Source organism: Lycium barbarum, chromosome 7, assembly GCF_019175385.1.
Source record: "Lycium barbarum isolate Lr01 chromosome 7, ASM1917538v2, whole genome shotgun sequence".
NCBI lineage: Eukaryota > Viridiplantae > Streptophyta > Magnoliopsida > Solanales > Solanaceae > Lycium > Lycium barbarum.
The window spans coordinates 113,006,309-113,030,121 of NC_083343.1; the positions used below are offsets into that span (position 1 = coordinate 113,006,309).

General features: G+C 34.8%; 4 protein-coding genes across 7 annotated transcripts; all 4 read right to left on the bottom strand.

The window, feature by feature from the left end:
* Positions 1 to 895: 895 nt before the first annotated feature.
* Positions 896 to 2,961, bottom strand: LOC132602446 (xyloglucan-specific galacturonosyltransferase 1-like). The gene is made up of 2 exons (XM_060315294.1): positions 2,082 to 2,961; positions 896 to 1,783 (listed from the first exon to the last, which is right to left on the bottom strand). The coding sequence occupies exons 1-2, from the start codon at positions 2,959 to 2,961 to the stop codon at positions 1,008 to 1,010; spliced, it is 1,656 nt and encodes a 551-aa protein (XP_060171277.1). The 3' UTR covers positions 896 to 1,007.
* Positions 2,962 to 7,420: 4,459 nt separating this feature from the next.
* LOC132603842 (probable phosphopantothenoylcysteine decarboxylase) lies at positions 7,421 to 11,212 on the bottom strand. 2 transcript variants are annotated; one of them, XM_060317121.1, is made up of 3 exons: positions 11,096 to 11,212; positions 8,474 to 8,821; positions 7,421 to 8,069 (listed from the first exon to the last, which is right to left on the bottom strand). In XM_060317121.1, the coding sequence occupies exons 2-3, from the start codon at positions 8,807 to 8,809 to the stop codon at positions 7,776 to 7,778; spliced, it is 630 nt and encodes a 209-aa protein (XP_060173104.1). In that variant the 5' UTR covers positions 8,810 to 8,821; positions 11,096 to 11,212; the 3' UTR covers positions 7,421 to 7,775. The 2 variants fall into 2 exon arrangements, with proteins under 2 accessions (XP_060173104.1, XP_060173105.1); XM_060317122.1 differs by having other exon boundaries at positions 8,474 to 8,814; positions 11,096 to 11,210.
* A 1,347-nt stretch (positions 11,213 to 12,559) lies between these two features.
* Positions 12,560 to 16,434, bottom strand: LOC132603844 (V-type proton ATPase subunit F-like). Of its 2 annotated transcripts, none has more exons than XM_060317124.1 (5): positions 16,215 to 16,434; positions 15,960 to 16,048; positions 14,391 to 14,472; positions 14,119 to 14,201; positions 12,560 to 12,968 (listed from the first exon to the last, which is right to left on the bottom strand). In XM_060317124.1, exons 2-5 carry the CDS (start codon positions 16,020 to 16,022, stop codon positions 12,804 to 12,806), a joined length of 393 nt encoding a protein of 130 aa, XP_060173107.1. In that variant the 5' UTR covers positions 16,023 to 16,048; positions 16,215 to 16,434; the 3' UTR covers positions 12,560 to 12,803. The 2 variants fall into 2 exon arrangements, with proteins under 2 accessions (XP_060173107.1, XP_060173106.1); XM_060317123.1 differs by having other exon boundaries at positions 16,259 to 16,430.
* Positions 16,435 to 17,596: 1,162 nt separating this feature from the next.
* On the bottom strand, positions 17,597 to 23,138 carry LOC132603845 (probable LRR receptor-like serine/threonine-protein kinase At1g63430). Of its 2 annotated transcripts, none has more exons than XM_060317126.1 (13): positions 22,957 to 23,138; positions 22,008 to 22,146; positions 21,574 to 21,645; positions 21,336 to 21,479; positions 21,088 to 21,237; positions 20,070 to 20,186; positions 19,920 to 19,984; positions 19,573 to 19,827; positions 19,218 to 19,423; positions 18,987 to 19,119; positions 18,748 to 18,905; positions 18,448 to 18,663; positions 17,597 to 18,134 (listed from the first exon to the last, which is right to left on the bottom strand). In XM_060317126.1, exons 2-13 carry the CDS (start codon positions 22,097 to 22,099, stop codon positions 17,892 to 17,894), a joined length of 1,851 nt encoding a protein of 616 aa, XP_060173109.1. In that variant the 5' UTR covers positions 22,100 to 22,146; positions 22,957 to 23,138; the 3' UTR covers positions 17,597 to 17,891. The 2 variants fall into 2 exon arrangements, with proteins under 2 accessions (XP_060173109.1, XP_060173108.1); XM_060317125.1 differs by lacking the exon at positions 22,957 to 23,138 and adding an exon at positions 22,353 to 22,865.
* Positions 23,139 to 23,813: the final 675 nt, after the last annotated feature.

The following is a 23,813-nucleotide window of genomic DNA, read 5'->3' on the forward strand; positions in this document are numbered from 1 at the left end:
GTGAAATTTTTGCCTCTTATTTGTATGGGCAATTCGCACGACTGCCCCTATTTTGGGGGTGGCATTTAATTTTTGCCCCTCAAGTTGCTGGTCTTTAATTTTTGCCTTTCGCCTAAAAATATGGCTGAAAATACTCGAGATTCTGGATTCGAACCCCAGCTTAGTAAAAAAAAAAAAAAATCACGAGGCAAAGGTTTCGAAAAAGTTATGCCTTAAAGACCAGAACTTCGAGGGTATTTTCGACCACTTTTTAAGCCGAAGGTCAAAAATTAAAACTAGCGCCTTTGAAGGACAATCCGCGCAAAAAAATGAATTTGTATTAGCTTGTACACCCCAATTTCCACTAAGAAGGCCCTTTTATTTGCCAAGACCAAATTACCTTGTTGGCTCGTGCTCGACTAATAATTAGTTGATCACTTGAATCACTAGGAGATCCCTTTTAGAATAGGGATTGTGCAATTGATCGCATTTGTTAATTCATGTAATGATATTGATTAGCTATTCTCTCTTATTTGTACCTACCTACAAGATGGAAGATCCCTTCCTTACTGTCTAAAAAAGCAAAGGAAAAAGGAAGAGAAAAAAAAAAAAAAAAAAAAAAAAGAGCGGGAGAAAATTAAGAACTATCTATGAGACTATAGAAGTGATCCGCGATAAGAAATAGAATTAAGTATATGGCGGTGCTAAGGGAGGCAATTGAACACTCTTCCTCGAGAAATTACATTGTGTATATAAGTCAAATATTACTTCATACACATATATATATTAAATCTTAAAACATTTTTAACAGAATTCCTTTCTTCACTACTGTTTGGAGTTTAATCTAGTTTTTAATTATGACAAAGAACTTAAAGGAAGCAAAAAAGTACTTGAGTCAGAAGCAGTGAGCTAAATGATTAGAATTTCTATTCCCCTTGGAGACATGAAAATCTCCTCGGTTTCCTGGTACAAAAGTAAGATACATGTGATTAACTGAAGCAACAAAAACCAACACAAAAATATATTTATCATAATTCCAATCTGGTCAACCTTTTAAACAGATTATTCATTGTAATATCAAATGCATCTTGGAATTTCACCAGCTTAGATTTTGGATCTCCGTACACCAATCCAGGCAACAATTCATAAATTATATACCTTCTCATATTTTCTCTTTCCCTTGCAGTAATTTTCATAAGCCTTTCCATAACATTGACTTTCATGTTCCTCACATCTTCTTGATCAATAAAAACTGAGTACTTTTTATGATCTTCCGGTAAATGCCAAGGATATTGATAGTATGCTGTAAATGGATCAAATATTACCGGTATACAACCCGATATAAGCGAATCAAATACTGATTTTCGTGTTGGACTATCGCCTGGAGGCTGTAGACAGAATTCAGAATCCATAAACAACTCGATGATGGACTCGGGCTGATCACATGCACCCGAACTACAATTCAAGAATTTGCATTCTACGGTTGAAATGCATTGGTTGATCAAGATTGACCTAATGCTTTCAGGTGCATCAGGCCTTGGTGCACCAGCAAAGCTCACGAGGCTTTTACGATTTTCCTTGATGAGTTTTAGCTGCCACGTTATTATGTCATCATCCGATTGTGGATGGAAAAAAGTTGGATGAGGTATTCCTATGTCGTTGAGGTGCCAAGGTTGTCGTTCTATCAATAGCTTCACCGGATTCTGCATTTCATCTAGCTCCAAAAACTTACTTCCCCAATTCGAGTTGCTATACCTTCTGAAATCCCAAGAAATTTTTCCAAGAACAAAGACATGATCTTTACCTGCAGAGACAAATGTAGCTCACACGTTATAGCTTCAATCGAACCAGTATTTTCGACACAGAACATAAAATATTTATGTAAAAAGACCAATATATTTGAACAAACATTGAATTGTGAACCCATATTTCAAAGGTATAATTACATTTTTGGATCGCTCATAATAATAATAGCAATATAAATATTGTATACACAGAATATACAAACAATATACACAAATATACATATTATGAGTTCAGTGCTTAGTACTTTAAAAGGTTGAATCCGTCAAACTTAAATCTTGGATTCGCCTCTGTTTTACCTGATCTTTTAAACCAAGTTGGCTGCGTCTCGAGCCACTTTGCAAGTTCTAGCCCCAAAGAGTCCTTGACATCATTTGACACATTCTTGAAATGCCATCTCAAGACATCAAGTCCACCATAGAAAGGCACATAAAATAGCTCTGCTTCACTTTTGTTCTGTACTCTACAAGGATGATTCATTACCCTTGAGTGAAATATCAACTCCAATGAATACTGATGAGTTTGGTACCATCCTTTTCCTAGCTTTTTTACCGGCTCACCCATTGCATCGTTGCTGAAATAATTGCATAAATCGACCCATGGAATTATATCAGCACATTGAGACACCAAGTCTTTATTGAACTTTGTTGGCAATTCATACACATAAATTCCCCTACCATCACATTTTGTCTCGTTATGGTTTTGGCTCGTTGATGATGTCCATGATCGATGCACCTCTAATTGATCCTCCACGTCGTTATAAGCTACTAGCAATTCCTCGTCGCTTTTAACCATGCCATTTCTAAAAGCATGGTACCCTGGTGGGATCGGTATGCCAAGACGTGTTGATTTTTGTTGCAAGTCATCGATAAACTGTGTTGTAGCACCGTTAACGGATGGGAAACTACCATTTGAAAGGGAATTTTGGACATCAAGATTTGATTGAGTGCCAGCAGAAATGCAATAAAGATCATTGAGTTTACGCGATTGGAAGCAAAGATGAATGATTTTACCTGAAATAATGGTGGACGAAGACGACCATAAGAAGATTAGAAGCAAGAAAAGGATTGTAATAGGGATGAGAAATAGAAGTTTAGCTAGGATAGAATGAAAGAAGCTGCCAAGTTCATTAGCATCTTTTTTGGAAAGCTTTGTTTTTTTCTTGGAAAAAGAAGTCATCTTGGTTGTAACAACGATTTTCTTGATCTTTTCTTTTCTAATAAACTGGAAATGATGTTCTGTTAATTTTGCCTCACCAAGAGATTTAATTAAGTTGACTGAACATGGACGCACGTAGTAGCTAGCATGTTAAATACCAATATTGAGGGCACGTTTATAGGATCCATCAACTTATTTATTCAAGAGGGAACTTAGAGCCAGTTTTTCCATTTCAACTTATTTATTCAAGTATTTATTCAGTGTACATAGTATACATTCTCTTTGTTCTTTTTTTATAGGTATGACTCTTTTTTCCTTCTAAAAGTTTAGCAAATTTTTTTTTTCCTACATTTTTTGAGAGATGAGTAGGCCGGAGAATTAAGACGAAGGAGAATTAAAAAGAAAGTATTTTAGTGAAATCTGGTCGGTACATTATTTTCTTTTTTTGTTGAACTATTCCATATTCGAAATCGACCGGCTCAATATTCATGTTGAGCACGCTCACTGGTAGGGTTAAAACACTTCTTGCTAAAAGATTTTCTATTCTTTTTTTAAAATTGTCAATTCTATATAAGGGAAAGGAAAGGAAAACAAGTGAGGGGATTATAAGGTGGAATCGAACCCTAAGAAATATAAGGTGAAAATTTAGGTAGTCAATCAACTGTACTACTAAAATTTCCCATTAATTCATGTAGCCAAATACAAAATTTTTTATTAAGGATGAAGGAATTCCGACTATTTCAGCCAGAGGCGGAGGTAAGGGATACAAGGGTTCACCCCAACCACTTTGGTAGAAAATTTTATGTATATAAGATTAAAACTATATATATACAGTAGATGTTGTTATCTCTTAGCATTTTTGTCTATATAAGATTAAAACTATTTTTATATATATAATAGATGTTGCTATCTCTTAGCGTTTTTTGTCTGTTTACTTATTTATATTTTAAATCTTGACTTCGCCGTGAATCTCACTATTTGAAAGTAAAATAGAGTTGTAAACTCCAACCTTTGCCGTATCTTAGAAATATAAAAAATGCACAATCAGCAAACAAATCCCCAATTCTTTTGGCGGGCGCGAGAAAATTTGGCGGTGATTAGGATTTTACTCTACGTAAATTATTTTATTTTATGTCCTGAATATGTCGGTAGGACCTTACGTCACGTTCAATGCTGGATTAAAAATTCAGATTTGGAGTAAACTATATTTTACTTTTTTATTATCAGAAAACCACTATTTTCAGAATAACTTAAACATAATCCTCCTTAAGAAACAAATTGAATTAGTTTTCCTTAATACCACCTAAGTGAACAGCTAAACTAATAAACCCTGGAAAGAAAAATACCCGAGAAAATGACAAGCCAAAAACAAAATAAAAATCAAAGTTTAATTTCGTCATGGATCTTCTCTTTTTCTTTCCAAGTTCCAGTTCACTTCACTCTAATTATTCGTGTTTAGGGAAATTTTGATACTCACATATCTTTTTTGTTTTGTGTATTAGGTAAATAAATGATTAATTTGACAGGTGGTAAAATTAAAGAAAAGGAAGAAAATGGGATTTTAAACTTGGAAATTGCGAGTTGGTCAACTATTGTAATTAATATTAATTGTACTTCAAACCAATTTAAATGGCCGTCACATGGTCCCACATGTACACTTGTCTCGCTAATCTATGCTGTTTAATGCAGGCCCCTCTCCTTAATTGCCTTCAAAGTGTAAGATACTCTCTCAGTTGACTTCTCTAAAATATTATTTAAAGTATAGTAGTAGTAGTAGACTAGTAGGATATAAAGTTGTACACTACTACGACGAAAATTAACATTAACTGTACAATATTATGTACGACCTTTTTTTTTTTTTTGGTTTTAAGAAATGTGTTATCCTCGTACAGATGTAAAGGAGATCAATTAATAAGACGAAATAGAAACGTAATGCCCCAAAGAGATGTTCTTATTTTGACCTCTAATAAGTATAAAAGTAATTCTACAGAAGAGTTAGTAAATTGAGTTCATAAACAAAAACAAACAATAGACAAAGGATAATTACCCGAGCAGAGAATAAATTAAGAAATTATGAGAATATATGGTTTAATATAGAAATAGCACAATTATTATCCCAGTGCAATTATATAGAGATACAATGAAATTTTAGAAACTTTAAGTAACGTCACAAAAAAACAAAGCCGTAAACGCTAATGTAGCTAGTATGTAGATATATGTTTATATATATATTAGTAGTATCTTTTTAACCAAAAAAAAAAAACAAAGTTGTAAACTAAAAAGTGAGAAAAATATAATCTTTTGGTCCAAAATTTAAAAATGAATCTACATTTAGGCAATTTAAGTATCACATGCAACATTTAAGCTGTAGTAGGCTCTACTACAGAAGTTATTCATCTTGTACGGAGACTGGTGGAGCAGTATAGGAAGAGGAAGAGGGACTTACACATGGTGTTCATCGACCTAGAAAAGTCATACGACAAAGTGTCGAGAGTGGTTCTATGGAGATGCTTGGAGGCTAGAGGTGTACCTGTGGCGTACATTAGGGCGATCAAGGACATGTATGATGGGGCTAAGACCAGGGTAAGGACTATGGGAGGAGACTCGGAGCACTTCCCAGTTATGATGGGGTTGCACCAGGGATCAGCTCTTAGCCCATTTTTATTTTCCTTGGTGATGGATGAATTAACGCGGCAAATTCAAGGTGAGGTGTCATGGTGTCTATTATTCGCGAATGACATAGTTCTGATTAACGAGACTCGCAGCGGAGTTAACGCTAAGCTGGAGGTTTGGAGACAAACTCTAGAGTCTAAAGGGTTCAAGTTGAGTAGGACCAAGACAGAGTACTTGGAGTGCAAGTTCAGCGATATAGTGCATGAGGATGACGTGGAAGTGAAGCTTGGCACCCAGGTCATACAGAAGATAGATAGTTTCAAGTATCTTGGGTCTATTATACAAGGAATGGGGAGATTGATGATGACGTCACACACCGTATTGGTGCATGGATGAAATGGAGGCTTGCCTCCGGAGTGTTGTACGACAAGAAGGTGCCACCAAAACTCAAAGGCAAGTTCCACAAAGTGGTGGTTAGGCCGACTATGTTGTATGGGGCGGAGTGTTGGCCAGTCAAGAAGTTTCACGTTCAGAAGATGAAAGTGGCGGAAATGAGAATGCTGCGATGGATATGTGGGAACACTAGGAGCGATAGGATTAAGAATGAAGTTATTCGAGATAAGGTAGGAGTAGCCTCGGTGGAGGACGAGATGCGGGAAGCGAGGCTGAGATGGTTTGGGCATGTGATGCGGAGAGACACAAATGCCCCAGTGCGGAGGTGCGAGAGGCTAGCTATGGACGATTTCAGAAGAGGTAGAGGTAGGCCGAAGAAGTATTAGGGAGAGGTGATTAGACAGGACATGGCGCATCTTTAGCTTACCGAGGACATGACCTTAGATAGGAGGATATGGAGAACTCAGATCAGGGTAGAAGGTTAGTAGGTAGTCGCGTTTATCCTTTCTTGCGAGTAGTTGCATTGATCTTTAGTTTCTTCTCCCTTGATTTCTGTGAGTATTTGTTTGCACAGAATGGTTTATCATGGCTTATTCACATTCGTTGATTTCATTTTCATAGTTGCTTTGAATTGTTTACTCGTATCTAACCTTTCCTAAGCTTTTTCTTGAGCCGAGGGCCTTCCGGAAACAGCCTCCCTACCTAAGGTAGGGGTAAGGTCTGCGTACAATCTACCCTCCCCAGACCCCACATTGTGAGACTCACTGGGTATGTTATTGTTGTGGTTGTATGCAACATTTAAAAATAGAAAACAGAACACTTTACCACGTATGCAAATGCAACACCAGTAACCACGTATAATGGATTATATATACAAAAAAATATGCACATCCTGTGCTTCGCCAAATCCTTTAAAGTTAAACAAGCTGACTATACTTCTTTGCATGTACATTAATAACAAGGCACCAGTGGTCTAGTGGTAGAATAGTACCCTGCCATGCCTACTTCCACACCGGATATATCGTATAACCCCTTTAGAGTATTGATGGAACATGATAGAACATTCATATTGCCTTGCCCTCTGAAAAAATGGAACTTGAAACAAAATTTTTTGATTCAACCATCTCTTTGTCTATTTGAATCGGATATTTTGAATACCAACTAAGATTTCGAATACTAATAAATCACATAATATCCCCTGTTATTTTTATCTCTTTTTTGAAATTCAGAAATAGTAACCGGGTTCGATTCCCGGCTGGTGCATATTTCTTTTATTGCTGCAGGCTCTCCTCGATTCATTGGAAAGTAAAGTCACCCAGATAAGAGTTTAAAACTTATAAAAATCACTCCTTTTTTCCCAATAAATCTTTCAGTTGTTCACATGGTTTACCTTTGTATTATCAAAGTGAACTCCCAATAAAGTTTCAAATAATCGGAGGAAGCAGTAAAGTTTTACATAGTCTAAGAAGCCTGATATCAACAAATTTGTACAAGTAAAACCTACTCACAAAATAGATAAGAGTTTCCAGCATCATTCGCTATGCTAATCAAGAAGCTGCGACTGTTTTCTACACGTCTTTCCATGATTACATCCACTTTTAGCAGCTACTACTACTTGGAGTTGCATGATATCTCCACACAAAATGAAAGTGAACCTAGAAAGCAAGTAGCTCTGAAGAGTACAAACAAGATAGCAGGGAGACAAAACAACAGGCAGAAGAACATCATGCCAAGCCATGTAGGAAATTGTACCAGATACAGGGTAGGATCCTTGGAACAACATTTTTGTGGTGAACATCAACAACTATTGAACTTTCATGATCCATATATCATGAGATGGTGCTGCTACCCGATTCTGATCGGGAATTTAAGAAGAGTCTTACAGTTGAGTAGATGAGAGAAGGCTCTGCCATTGCCCCATTTCCATAATCTCCACAGGCTAGCCTCTTTGATACTGGTGGTATGAGAGAGATACCAAGCTCATCAATTGTCATAAGGTGCCGTTCTGTGAATGGGTTATTCCACATAAATGTATTCATGGCTGGTGCCACAAAAAAAGGTTTATCATAGTCCCATGCTCGCACGATGCAGGTCAGCAAGTTATCACACAATCCACCCGCAATCTACAACACAAATATACATGGTAATTTATGTGTACCAAAAAACAAAACAAAAAACTAGTAACCTTAAACGACTTTATAACCATGAGACACAGATCCTTCATATATTTTATTTTAATTATGAAAATTCTGGATATCTGTTTACAGAATTCCACACTTGCCACAGATCTTTTCAGGATACTTGGTCATGGACTCATGGGCACACAAGTTTCCAGGGTGCCAAATTCCATGATAACTTCAATGAGTTGTCTATCCTCAGTCAAATTAGTCACTTTTTGACATTTATCTGAACTTCATAATACCACCACAGTTAACTAGTATAAGGAACGAAATTCATTTCCTGCAGTGGAATGTATATCCAATATCATGAAAGTTTTTGATGAATAAAAGATATAAAGAGATATCACCTTTCCAAGCGTATTTGCTGACAAAGGAGCAATAACCATGATATCAGCCCACCTACGGAGCTCAATGTGTAGCACGCTATCACCTACCTTGTTCCAAGCGGACCATTCATCATCATCCGTATAAACGGCGACGTCTTTTGGAAATGACACTTTGTCTATGAAATGAAGAGCACCTTTTGTTACAACTGCTTTGACTTCTGCCCATTCAGAAAAGCAATGACATAGATTTGCAAACTTGATAGCTGCCACGCTTCCACTTGCAGCTAGCAGAATGCGAGGTTTCTGGGAAGCATTGCTAATAAGAACTTGTTCTACCCCTGAAGTTATAGGCTCCATGTTTCCTATAACCTGTGAAAGTCCGAACGGCTTCTCCAATTGTATCAAGAGAAAAAAACACAATAATTTAATGGGCATGCACCCAAGATAGATAACAACAGCAGATACAACAAGGATCACTTGCAAAATCTCACAATCTTATTAATCTATATTGCCATTCCATTGAGATAGCACTTTCCATTTTCAATGGAGTTGATTAAGATGCCGTGACTCCATATAACTACTCAGATTTGCAAACGAAGGCTTCATCCACAACAATAAGAAGAATGACAACTCTCCCTTTATGCAGAGATCCAAACCAAGCAGTTATTCAGGAGAGAAATATTATGTCAAAGAACCAACTTTGCATAGTGAAGCACCATTCGTTATAAAAATTAGGAAAGACTAATGTGGCAGACAGTCACTCTCCTTCTAGTATCACAATAGAATCTTCAATTCTTCGGCGTTAACGCTGTTCACTTCAAACATGAATGCATACACAAATGAAATACCATCCGCGGTTTAGTACCACATCATTGGAGCATATACCAAACTCCAGCAAAGAAGGCAAAGTAGAGTTTTTATAACAGATACAAATAGAGATTTGTTCAGACGTCCGAATATATATGTATATTGTGCTAATAATTGGAATCTAACTGACCAAAACTACAATGTTTCTTTTGTCAAATTCATTAGTTAGATCACCCCATAGCGTTTGGTAATCCTACATACTATGTACTTAAAGCTAAAATTATCGACTCTGCATTGATTTAGTATATCTCTTGTCTTGAAACAGTTCAATCATTTCTTTATTACTGAAATACTAAATGACGTTCATTTTGTTCTTTGTTTTAAAAAATAACATTAATTTTCAGATTTTGGTTTACTTTTTTTAATCCTAAATTGCTACAAGTGATGAAATTTAAACCATCTGTTCATCTTAAAGGGGACTTCATATTACAATTCTCAAACCCATTATCTATAAGACCTTCAAATTCCCCTAGTAAGAGCTTTATTAACCTTTCCCTATTACAAAGGAGAAAAAGCCAAAAAGGCATCTCTTAAGCCTTAACACAAAGCTAGACTCCGATCCACATATGTTGTCCCGTCTGCCTTATATACGAGTACAATTCTTTCTGTATTGACGTCTCTTTTGTTGGGGGCGCTATGTTCATATTGCAGGTTAAAGAAAACTCAAACCTCGTGTATGGATATCAAACCAGGGGCTTCAATAGAATCCCCTTAGCCAAAAGATTACACCGTGCAAAAGGGATAAAGTAATATATATATATATGTGTGTGTGTGTGTGTGTGGAAGATATTGAATCCCCTCGACTTAGGTCCATATCTTACTTGTGACACTTACATTTTTTTAGTCCCCATACTAAGGAGTAAGGACCCGTTTGGCCAAGGATAGTTTTCACTTTTTTTTTTTGCGAAATATTATTCTGGACTACTGTTTGGACATAATCCAAAAACAAATCCAAATTGCATTCATTTCCAAACACAACTCCAATTTCCAAATAATATTTTTAACTTGAAAACAAATACAACTACTTTTTTTTTTCCTCCAAATTTCACAATTCTTATGTCCAAACACAAAAGGTGAATTGATTAAATGACCCTCTACAAAATATAACAGATCGCCTCTGTGTTATTTCAGAATCGTCCATGTATACATAGGGTCATACACCTCTATTCATTTTGTAAAGACCCCTTTTAACTAGTTTCCTCCCAAAGACGCAACTCCAATTTCCAAATACTATTTTCAACTTGAAAACAAATACTACTTTTTTCCAAATTTCACAATTCTTATGTCCAAACGCCCACTAAATTTTGCTCCATTTACAATGGTATGATCACTTGAGGTAAAATCAGTGGTGGAGCCACATGTAGTTGAGGGGTGTCAACCGACACCCCTTCGTCGGAAAATTCCACTGTGTAGCTAGGTAAATTTTTTTATTTTTATGTATATATATTACATATTGACACTCTTTGGCTTCTTCGTGAATTTACTTCTTTATATTTTGACACCCCTTAGAGAAAATTCTGGCTCCGCCACTGGGTAAAATTATAGTAGCAACTAACTAGGTTAAATGGTAAACCTCATATATATAAGTCATGCACTTATTCATTTGATACATGCACCAACACTTCATAGTCCCTTTAATCAGTTCCACATTGGAAATTATAACAATACATACATTTCACAAAGAAGAAATGAAAAAAATATACCTGAAAACAAAGGGAGAATAAACATTTTAAAAAAAAAGCATAAAAGAGTAAGATTAAAGAGTATTAAATTTACCTTATTGAGCAAAAGCTTGTGTGGATTGAAGTGCAAAATTTGTGAATGTGTAAGTGTAAGTGTAAGTGTGAAAAGGCCGGGATAAAAGTAAAACGATTGCGTAATTTGTGCTTTTCTCAATGGAGAACTGGGATTTGGAGTATTTTTTTGAAAAGAAAAGTCTATATACTTGGGCCAAAAGCCCATTGTCGGCTCTATTTTGGGCCTCCATCTCTTTGACCCAAACCCGTGACTTTATAAAACTTTATTTTATTGCATTAAAATCATTTTTTTTTGCGCGGAATTCCCTTCAAAGTCACTGATCTTTAATTTTTGTCTTTCGCCTAAAAACTCATGGGTTCCGGATTCGAACCCCTGTTTAGTCAAAAAAAATTTAAAAAAATTGCAAAACAAAGTTTTGGGTTCAAACTCTACCTTAAGGTAAAGTTTGAACCTTATAAGGCAGAGTTTGGGCAAAAGTTTGTCTTAAGGCCTAACTTTTGCCCGAATAGGCGTAGTTTTTGGCAAAAGTTAGGCCTTAAGGTAGAGTTTTGCCTTAAGGCCTAATTTTGAGTAAAAGTTTGCCTTAAGGCCTAATTTTTGCCCGAATAGGCCTAATTTTGCTATAAACCTCTGCCTTGTGATTTTTTATTTTTTTTTACTAAGCCGGGTTTCGAACCCAAAACCTCAAGGTATTAGGCGAAGGGAAAAAATTAAAGACCAGTGCCTTTGAAGGGAAATCGTGCAAATGACCCCATTAAAATTGATAACTTATTTTCCGTAACGAAAAGATTATTTTTTTGATCGGGCCTATATATTTTTGTCGTGGTAATGGAAGAACCATTCTACCCTGTCTAATAGGCAGGGGCAGAATGAGAATTTTTATTAAGGAGTTTGAAAATACGAAGAATTAAATACACGAAGAAGCTAAGGGGGTTCAACATCTACTATATATGTATAAAAGTTAGTTTTAATCTTATATACAGTGTAAATTTACCGCCGAAGGGGGTCCAGATAACGCTCCTGTGCCCCTGATCATAGGAAGTCATAAGACAATTTGTTTAAGGAAAGAGTCACCCGATTTTATCTAAATATCACAGAAAGTTCATAAGAAGGCGTTGCATTCACTATTGGCTTTCTGTGATATTTAGGAAAAATCGAGTTACTTTTTTGTTATAAAAAAATAGTTTAGCAACTATTTGTGAAATTCAGTAAGATGAGTAATTTTTTGTTAAATAAGTTAAATAAATTACTTAGTGACTTTGGTACAATAAAGTGAAAATTGAATGATCACCCCCATAGTTAACCTTACATGGCTATGTTGTCAATTTTGATCAATAAATGCGTAATTACTCGCAAACTTGAACAAGTTCGTAAATTGTGTATAATTTATTTATTTAAGGGAAATTTAAATCACATACATTATATCCATAAACACAATGCATCCAGAAAGCACATACATTTTTGTTGTTCAATAAAACTCCATCCCAAGATCAATCGTACAATAAGTGCAAACTCAATAGAAAGGCCAACATTCAACTTATTACAAAGATAAAGTATTCACGCAAGCAGTGAAAACAGATGCAGTATATAAGTGGCAGAACGACTAAAGCGAGTTAAGACACAAGAAAGATTAATGAATAAATCTTAGGACAATAATAATAGAAGATACATAATAAAATGGTGAACTAATGATTGGGGCATATGACATATATAATCCATTTTTCACTCATCGTCTTTCAGATGCCACTGATTCAGTAGAGAAGAGGTACTTCACTCGTGAAAGAACAGAGTCGTGAGAAGGATCGTATGGATGGTCCTTAGAAGGAATCTCCAGAATGGCTGGAATTGGTTTGTTGTAACTATCAACCAAGAATCTAATCATGTTTGCAACCTGAATATGAAAAACCAATGTTATATTAGCTAAAGTTTGACGCAAAATGGGAGCAAGCTCTTATTGGATCCAGAGTTAATTAGAACAACTACAAATAGAGGCAAAAGAGGAGCAGCTAGTCCCTTGAAGAGACGCAGGCACAACATATAAATTGCTAATATTTGAAGAAAACAAATACAGTTCAGAAATACTGAATTGATTACTGTCACCAGAATGCTCGATCTTAGCTAGAGGTAGTACATTTTGAAATATTTTACTGGAGTCACCGAAACATTTTTTTTGGTAAGGTAAGGTAATTCCATTAATGAAAAAGTACCAAGAAGGTACCAAAATTTCAAGAAAACCAGACAATTACATTCCCAGACACTCAAACATCTCTAGATACTGGGACAAATTATCAATCAATCTACTCCTACACCAAAAGTATAAGCTTTGTAAACATCTATCCTTAACAGAAGAAATGTGAAGTTTCTTATCATCAAAAAGTCTCCAATTTCTTTCGAGCCATATGTTCCACATTATGCATAAAGGTATGGTCCTCCAAATCATCTTAAATCTTCTGTTCACAACCTGGTTCTGACTGCAGAAAGCAAACCCTTAGCCAATGGAAAGTGTTTGTACTTTCTCTTAAGTTGTTTGGTGCAATTAACAGGTAATTTATGTCCTCATTATTAAATGCAGAGCACAAGCTCATATTGGACAAATGGCCCTTCTCTTTGCAGTCATAGAAGTTGGCATTATATGGCAGTGAGCCAATGACTCCTCAACTTTGCTTTTTAGACACCATTCAAGGTCGACTTTGCAAATACAAGTATACTAAGCAAGTGGTGGAACTATCACGTTAATTTTTTTGGAAAAATATCACATAAAGATTTTTTATGAAGCTCAACTTCCTAAATCATACACTGATTAATTTATTTTCCACTTCTCAATCCGGTTTCTCATATCAAGCTACCTTTGGGTCTAGGACAATTAAATTTTGCCCTGTGATGAGGTACTTCACAAGTTCAAAGCTAGGCCGTCATACATCCGATTAGCACTAACATAATAATTAATGTTCAACATTCTCCATGACAAAGATATAACCAACAGTTGAAATGATGCCATGCATCTGCCATAAAAACAAGAGAAAAATAGAATAAAAACTCACATATTGGCTGATTAACACAATTGCAATGTCCTCCCTTGTGGTGAATTCTTTAAAAGCATCTTCAATCTGCTTCACCGTTGTTTCTACACCATAAGAAACGGAAATATAAGCTATATTCTTCTTCAAAAATAAAATAGAGTGATACAAAATGAAAAAGCTCCATCACTGACAAGGACTTAATAATCCTAATCAAGCAATCTTGATTTTCTAGTTTCATAATTTCTTCAGCTATTAAATCAAATATTAGAGAGAACAAAAAGTTGAAAACATACTTGAATCCACAATAAGATAGTTAGTTTTCCTCCTCAAATCAACATTGCCAACTCCTGCCAATAAAAATCCAGTGATTGTATCCTACATTAACAAGTTATTTCCATCAGATGAATGTCTATTTATCTCCATACATTTAAATGTACATTCAGCATTTAATAATCTAAAAGCTTCAGGATGACAAACAGATATCAATGTCTACTGCATGCAATGCATTTATACAGCAAATTAAGAACAACAGAAATAGAACCCCATTCACATAGCTTTGCCTTTAACAAGTCAGCAAGTACACTAATGAGAATATGAATTTTAAATTCCAAAATTTCCCTGTGATTGCCATAAGATAAAAGGAATTGAGTTGTTGAGAAAGTTCCATAATAGTTAACACTAACTGTATACTTGATGTCTACTATTTCTACATTGTAGTTTGTTCAGAAATAAGATTTAAGAACGCATTCAATTCCATGATACAATTCAGTTTATACACCATCATTTACTCCTATGAATCCATTCAAGAAAAAGTGAGGCATGGTTAACCAAAGCATCCAAATCAATAAATTAAATGTTTGTCATACATCAGCAGTTCAGAAATTATGTCATAAAACCTTAGACAAGAACAGAAGGAAGAAGCACCAACAATTTACACACATATAAAGGCATCCTATAATAAACTAAGAACAAGAACTGATAAAGCTCGTTAACCAATAACAACAACAACAACATCATGCCCAGTGTAATCCCACAAGTGGGTCTGGGGAGAGTAGGCTGTATGCAGACCTTACACCTACCTTTTGGGTAGAAAGGCCGTTTCTCCATTCCGATAGACCCTCAGCTCAAAAGAATAAATAAAGCTCATTAACCAGAAATGATAAAGAGACCAGACATCAACTTAATTTTTTTCCTTTTTGGTTTAAGTTTCCCGTACCCAAAGCCCACCGATGAATTATACAGATTTGCACCGGGAAAGCCCACTAAAGAGAGGGAGGGGGGGGGGGGGGGGGGGGGGTAACAGTGCAGAGCCACAATCAAATCAGGGGGGGTTCATTGGAAAAGGGAAAGTTACACATCTAGCCAGTCCGACAAAAAAAAATTACATTTGCTAACCAAATATACAAGAAATATACACTATACTGCATAAAATATGTATATTATACATCAATATACAAAAAGTATACATTTGGCAGAGCCAACAACCAATCAATGGGGTTCATTGGAAGAGGGAAACTTACGCATTTGGCTAGTCGGAAAAAAAATAATTACATTCGCTAGCCAAATATACAAAAAAAAAAAAAAATACACTATTATGTATATTATACATCAATTTGCAAAAAAATTACATTTGCTGACTATTATTTCGGTGGATGGCTATTTATGTCAATTTCTCATTGGAAAATCATATTGCGCAAATAGGGAAAACTATTGTTTAGTATATATAAAATGTTGAATCTCCTTGACAAAAGGAAGTTAACATTGTAATTTGTTTTACATTAAAGATGCCAAGAATACCAATTTTAAAGATAAATATGAAAGCACATTGCTTTTGTTAGTGAAAGATTAATTTGTGGAATTACCTCATCAGCAATCATAGCAATGAGTGCTGAGCTATTTGTTCTAACTGGAGCTCTGTTGGCCATCTATACTCAAATGATTGTAACCCAAACTACAAGACAATTAAGAAAATGTAAGTCAATCAAATGGCAAAACATAACTTGGTTTTTAGCAAAACATAAATTGTGGGATTCTGATAAAACATCAGATGTAAATTAAGTGCAAAACAAGGAAATGTGGAAAATCAGAAACCAATTTAAGATGATGAAAGAATATACATCAAATGTAGATAATATGATTGAATTAACTACTAGGGACTAACTTGGTGACAACTTTTGTTAATTCAGAGAATGAATCACAGTGGGGCTAGTGATTAGAAGAGATCCCAGACTATTCAGTCGTTGAAACTGACAAAAAAAATATGAGGGTGTGTTTGGCACGACAGTTTTTTGTAGAATGTGTACGAAAATAAATCACATATATTTTTATGTTAGGGAAGTTAGAGAACAGGGGGTCGTTGCGATGTATAAAATTCTAACACATCAAATACTGTGCTTAGTTAGCAATTTAGAATCTCAGCATACTAATTTATTAGGAAATCTATATATTATTTCACGAAGAATATAGAATAACTAATAAATAAATAACTTATCCCTGCATAACTCTAACCAACAACTAAACATGTAGCATCCACTACTTATAATTCTACCCCACGACACTTCACCCCAATGGAGGATGCCACCACCGTGCTACAGGTTCAACCGAATTCAGACACATAATTGAAATATATGCTGGAAATTATTAAAATTTTGACAAAATTAAATTTGACGTCATAATTTGAAAAATATAATGAACTTAGTGCCAAAAACCTTGAAAATGGAATATCAAATTTAATTTATGAGTAGGGATTTAGTAGCTCAGTTGGTTGGCTACCTAAATTTTCACCTTGTTGGTGAAGTTTCGAATCCCCACGTTGTAATCCCCTCCCCCATTTCCCCTTCCCCTTTCCCTTCCCCTACCCACTATGTAATAAAAAATTTAAAAAGATAATAATTCATGAATCCGCCTTAACCCCAACCCACCCTCTATCCCATCTCCGAAAAAGATATGCATCCAGTGAAATAATGAATGGGCGTATATTTTTGGTATACCAATTATGTACTTAGGTAAAAGAATCAAAATACTTTACCAATCTTATTGGTTGTGAAAAAAGATACTCCCTCCGTCCCATAATAAGTGTCACCTTAGCTAAAAAAAATTATCTCATAATAAGTGTCACCTTAAAAAACTAAGACATAAATTGACTAGTTTTTTTTTTTCAATTCTACCCTTAGATAATAAAATAACATCTAAATGATGATTGAAAACACCACATAATAGTTTGGTATTGTTGGATTCCTAATGTCAAAAGATTTACTTCTTGTGCATGCTCTAATCAAAAGGTAAAAATAATTTATTTTTATTATATAGAAATAATTTGATAAACTTCACATTACATTATTAGTTTCTCAATATGCGTATTTTTAATTATCGTGACACTTATTATGGGACTCAGGGAGTACATTCTGTCTTAAGTTAAGGAAATGGAATTCCTAAATTTGAAAAACTATGCCTCAAATGGAACAAAGAGCCTTCAAGACTAGGCACAAGTCCCCACAACTACGAAAAAGGATAATTGCTGCATTGAGTTTCATTCACTATTAACACAGTCATTGTAGGTCCAGTTTGTAACTTTGTATACAAGGTATCAAGACTAGCATCTTTTGAACTCTATATATTTCTACCAGCATGCAAAATTTACATAAACTCACCATAACTCCCGAATATTAGGAAGGAGAATGGAGTAAGAGATTACAAAGAAACAACGGAAAAAATAGATAGAAAATGTGCTAGAAAATTAAACATCTATGATATATATGTATAGATGTATACGGTTAGCTTTGTATCTTTGGCAGTTAGGATGAGAGTAGCTCAGCCCATGCCAAAGACGACGCCTTGAGCTCTGCAGTTATGGATGTGTCGATTTCACTCTCCAACATTACACACAAATCTCTCATGGAAGTCCTGCTAATGGAATTCGGGTGGATACAGAGATTCACCACCTCACAAATCACTTTGAGGTCTTCATATTTGAAATGTTTCAACTCGGGATCTACAACATATGGCAATACCTCTGGCACTTCAAGGAACTCTTTGGCCTGCAACATCAAAGTCAACTTGAGATACCATAAAGGGATAATTACATTTTTTGGACCACTCAAAAGAATAATAGGCAACAAATGTATAGGTTTCGTATATTAAGTATAAATATACATAATACATATAATATAGATAAATATACATACAATATACATATTCAATGTATAGGTTTTGTATATTTTGGCTAGCATCCGAAATTAATTTCAGTGACGGGCCAAAAATGAGAAAACCCTAAAAAATTGGCAAGTCCAGGTTCTACATAGAAAGTTATATCATATACAAAAAACTTATCACATGGAAAGAAATGCTTACCCAATCTACTAAGCACCCTTTGTCTTTGCAAGATGGAGGTCTTCCGCTGATTATTTCGAGCAGTAGTACTCCAAATGCATAGATGTTACCCTGGATGTCAAGATGACGGCTCTCTAGAGAATTTGGAAGGACACACATTGCTCCTTCACTACTGATAGCACCAGAATTCTTTTCTGATCTAGCAATTATCGATTTCCAACTTTCAAAATCAACAAGCTGCACCAAATAGCCAGTACCATCAACTACAAATTTTAAGTGTAAATTGGTTCTGCAGCAATGATAGAGAAATCTATGACTTACCTTGGGAGAGAAATCTTCTGTGAGATACACAGAATTTGAATTCAGTTCCGATATAGTAAATGGTGGGTCAAGTTCCGAATGGAGATATTTTAGTCCTTTAGCGATGCCAATAACTATTTTCATTCGCCGCGTCCAAGATAGTTGGCATCCTTCTCCATCTGTTATAGGTTCAAAGGACTTGGATTTCAGCCTCTAAAACAGACCATAAGTTCCTGTATACAATAGTTAATTCTACTTACAATGAAGGTGTTCATATAATGTCCCGTTAGATGCATACTCAAACACCAACATCCGTGTGAATGGACTGCTCTCTCTGCAGTAACCTAGAAGTTTTGCAGTGTTGTCATGGTTTATTCTGGCCAATTCCGCTATCTGAGTTTGTAAAACCATAGAAGTTACAGCATTACAGCAAAGATGAAATTTTTTGGTACTTTTATTGCACATGAGAGATCAGCAATAATAAGTTTCACCTCTTTCTGAAAATAAAGTTCTAGATAGGCGGTCCACTGCTCTTCTTTGATACAAAGGGAAATTACAGCAATTTCAGGTCCGCCTTTCATGGTTCCTTTGTAAACCAAGCTGTCTGGTGAGGATCCAATAATATTGCTGAAATCTTCACAAGCTACCTCAAGTTCTTGTCTGTTATATCTTAGAACATCCTTTAGCATCTCGGTATCTGACGAAGAAATATTCGTTACTAATAGAATTGTGAAGTGTAATTGATGCTTCTGAAATCGTAATCCTCTAAGCCAAAAAAAAAAAAAAAAAAAAAAAACGTCTGGCAACAAAGAATCAAGTAACACTCATGGTTAGCATGACACTCACCTACATAAACAGTCATATGGTCTTTCTCACTTGCTGATTTCTTCCAAGGGATGATAATTGAAGATTTGTTCTTACACTTCTGAATGGCAGTCAGAATAGCCACAAGTAAGAGAGAACCTGCAATAACTCCGGTCACCACTTCTAAAGCTAAAAGCCAGGTAGGTTTCGAAGCAGACTGATGTTTGGCTCTTCCTTCAACAAGCCGATGCTTATTATTGGTCTGCGCTGCATGGCTTTTGGCAGGTGGAGTGCTTCCTATAATTCAAAAGTTAAAATAATCAATTCGGTCCTATTAAACTTGATCTTTTCAACTGTGACTGATAAAAGTTGTATAACAGATTACATACCACATAAAGCAGTAGACCGCTGCTTGGGATCTTTTGCTTGAAGGCAATTTCCTTGAAAGCTAGATCTACAGCAAGAGCAAAATAACAGGCATTCAGAAATAGAAAATTAGAGTATAAAAAGCGTTTGTGGATCAGAATTAGGAACTATACTTTGTAAGGTAATCCAGACACTTCGGTATGCTTCCAAAGAAGAAGTTGAAGGAGAAATCAGCAACTCTCAGTTGAGATAAACGACAAAGACCAGTAGGTTTGGCACCAGAGACATACCTAAACAAAAACGAAAGAAGGTTACTAAGAAACCAACAGTGAGATAAGACTTAAATGGATTTATATAGAACAATAATGAGAAGCTCAAGCAATCATAGAAGGCTAAACTGATTTTCTTGAAAAATATACAATATCGCCGACATCAGTGATGACTTTTGAATATACATGTTGAACTCTTTAAGATTCCATAACATTCATTGTTGTTGTCGATTTTAAGGGTATAGCTTAACCAAATACTTAACAGAATGTCGACCAATTCATCCATAACCCCTCCTCAAAACTCTCACAAGTCACCCCCAGATGCATTAAGGAAAATTGTGAAGTTTCCAGGAGAACGAAAAATATATCATATTAAGTTCAAGTACAACATATATACATGTCAACAGAAGTCCAGCAACATCAATCAAGACGACAGAAAAGATTAAACGTTAGCCATAGACTCTTTCAACGTCCAGATATAAGGCGGCCAAAAATATTGCAGCAAAATCATATGCTGATTGAGATACTATGGGTTCATTAGAAGATTAAAAAGATATATAAATTCAATCAAGCTTCAAATATCCCAAAAATTTCAAATGTATAGTGATCTTAAGTCCTGGCAACATTACATTTTAGGAAGAATCATTTAGTAAGGGTATAGTTAGAGGCTAAAATAAATGATTCCAAGCTTCAGATATCCCCCCCCCCCCCCCCCCCCCCAACCCAAAAGATAAAACAAAGCAGCTTCATACTGTACAAATTGAAAAATCTAATGAACCATTTCCTTGAAGCCTTGCAACATTATATCTTCAACTAACACAGACTCATGATGTAATACCCACGTAACAGCACCAAAGATTAAAAAATGCATAAAATTGAAGGAAAAAAAGAGAAGAAAAAGCACTGTCCATATTCAACTTACATGCCATGCGCACTGGATGTAGAATTTGAGCCGTTACTGGCAGGCAGTGTTCCTTTGAGCTTATTTCTGTCCAGACGAAGTTCCTGAAGATATTTCAAATCACCAATCTCAGAGGGCAGTTTACCCGTTAATGCATTGGCTTGAAGGTTTCTGCACGAGACATAACAAAATTAGATGAGATAAGGGAACTTCATGGAAGTCAAAAAGGAAAGTTCACATACAACAACAAACACTTAAATTTCACTAACATTTTAATAATGTTTGACAAGTTACCAAGCTGGAGAGGAATTGGTCCTGTTAGCTGGTTAGAACCCAAATCCAAGACCTTTAAGTTTTTCAACAAGCCAATCTCCTTTGGTATTGTACCGATCAGTGTATTTCCATGCAATATCCTGCATATCACCAATACATAGCATTAAGCTTTTTACCAAATCTTTTACGCAGCAGAGTTAGAGATATAATTGTTTCATGGAAGAAATAGCTTACAGTTCTTGCAAAGACGTGATAAAATGCAAGTTCGGTGAAACAAAACCCTTCAAAGAAACACCAGAAATATTACTGCAAAATTACAAAGACAGGAGAAAGTGTAAATGCATATTAAAGGTTCAGTGGTGCTACTAATATGTATCAAAAAGTAACACAATAAGTAGCATCCAATTGGGAAAAGTCAATTCAATAAAACAGATACAGACTTCTCTATAACAGTCATCCTTTATAACAACATTTCACTATAACAACCATATTTTTTGCGGAACCGATTTTTCACACTATGTCATATTATACATATATATTCTCTATAACAACATTTTGCTATAGCTGCCAAAAAATATCAGGATACAAACGATGTTGTTACAGAGAGGTCTGACCGTAGAACGAAAAATGATAATGAAAATGCCATAAGCAAAAGACACATTTCTCACATTTTTACGACATGATCTCGGGCCATCGAGCAAGAAATTCCAGACCAGTCACAAGGATCTGAATCTAAAGCATTCCAATTTGAAAATACCATACGTGGATCTTCATATATAGCTTCCCTGAAGTTATTTAAAGCATAAACTGTTCAACAAAAACAAAAACAAATTACTCCCATTAGCATTTCATCAATGCACTATCTAAACACAATAAAACCAAGATCTTTACTAGTACTAATTAACAGCATATAATTCCCTACATTGTCCTAAATTATATGAATTAAAACTTCACAAAAATCAATCAAATCAAGATCTAAGTAATAAATACAAGTTGAAATTGATAACACATACCTTCATTAGATGGAAAAGCATCACATGTCAGAAAAAACAGTCCAATAGTAACTAAAACTCCAAATAAAACCCAAGTTTTCATTTTTCTTCTTCTTAAAGTCCACACAAAAAAAAAAAAAAAAAAAAAACAAAGCTTTACATCAAACCTGAACTGAAATAACCCATTAGAATAACAGTCAACAAGTAAACTGCAAAATAACTAAAGTTGGAGAAATGGGTTTATCAAGAAACAGAAAAAGAGAAAGTAGGAGCGTTGATTATAATAAAAGACAAAATTTTGTTTGGTCGAATGAGGGGAAAAAAATAAAGAAATTCAGAGAAAGCTTAAGGATGAATCCAAGGTTGTACTACTCTTGCTCTCTCAATTTATGTAAAAGTATTTCACTTGCCACGAAACTTAATAACAGAAGCACACTTTTAAAACTTATAATTTAAAATAAATATTTTTGAGGAAACTAAATCATTTCAGCAAAATAAAAAATTTAAGTTAAATTATTAATAAAATATAAAAAATATTTTTATTAAAAAAAAAAGCGTATTGCATGAATTGTATTATAACAAACTCAAGAGTGGAAATTAGAGAGTGAAGTTGAAAGAAACCTACTACTCTTTTTAGCGTGTCCACTAGCTAGTATAGAAGACTTATGTTCAAAGAGAGTTTGGTGTCAGAAATAGAGACAGTTCATAAGAACAAAAAAAAGATTTTTTTTTTTTTTAGAGGAAAATGGAAAAAAAACAATGGAAGTAAAGAAGAGAACTTATAGAGAGAAAATAATGAAAGTAAAGTGGAATGCAGATGCAAAGAAGTGAAAAAAAGAATGTTTAGAGAGAACATGGGGGTATGTAGGTCGGATGAGATGAATTAACTTCAATTTGTTTTTGTTGTATTTTGTCGATATGTTTTGTTTTTTCTTGCTTCTTTTTTTCCTTCTCCTTTTGTATATTCTTATCTGCTTCTTCACTTTTTTTTGTTTTATGAAAATTAAATAGGAGTTAAAAATATGATATTTAAAAAGGATAAAAGTACAAATATGCTCTTCAATTTTGTGATTTAGAAAAGATATATCACTTATTAAAAAGTGATGTATATATATTCTACCGTTACAAAATGGTATAAATATACTCTGTCCTTACACAAATAGTGCAAATATACCTTTTTCACTAATGAAATTTTTTTTTAAAATCATTTAGCTTACGTTTAAATTTTAAAAAATGTCACATTGCTTTAAAAAAAAGTCTACCCATTTTTGTAGTAGACATATTTTCTAAAGCCACATGATAATTTTTTTTACTGGTGTCTCGGGTCTAGTTCACTTAAAAAAATATCCCCATGATTTTAAAAAATAAGTCTACCAATTTTTTTAAACAAACCAGACCCAACCCACTAGGGATAAAAAAAATTACTATATGACTTTAGCAAAATAGGTGTATTAAAAAAAATGAGTACACTTTTTTTTAATT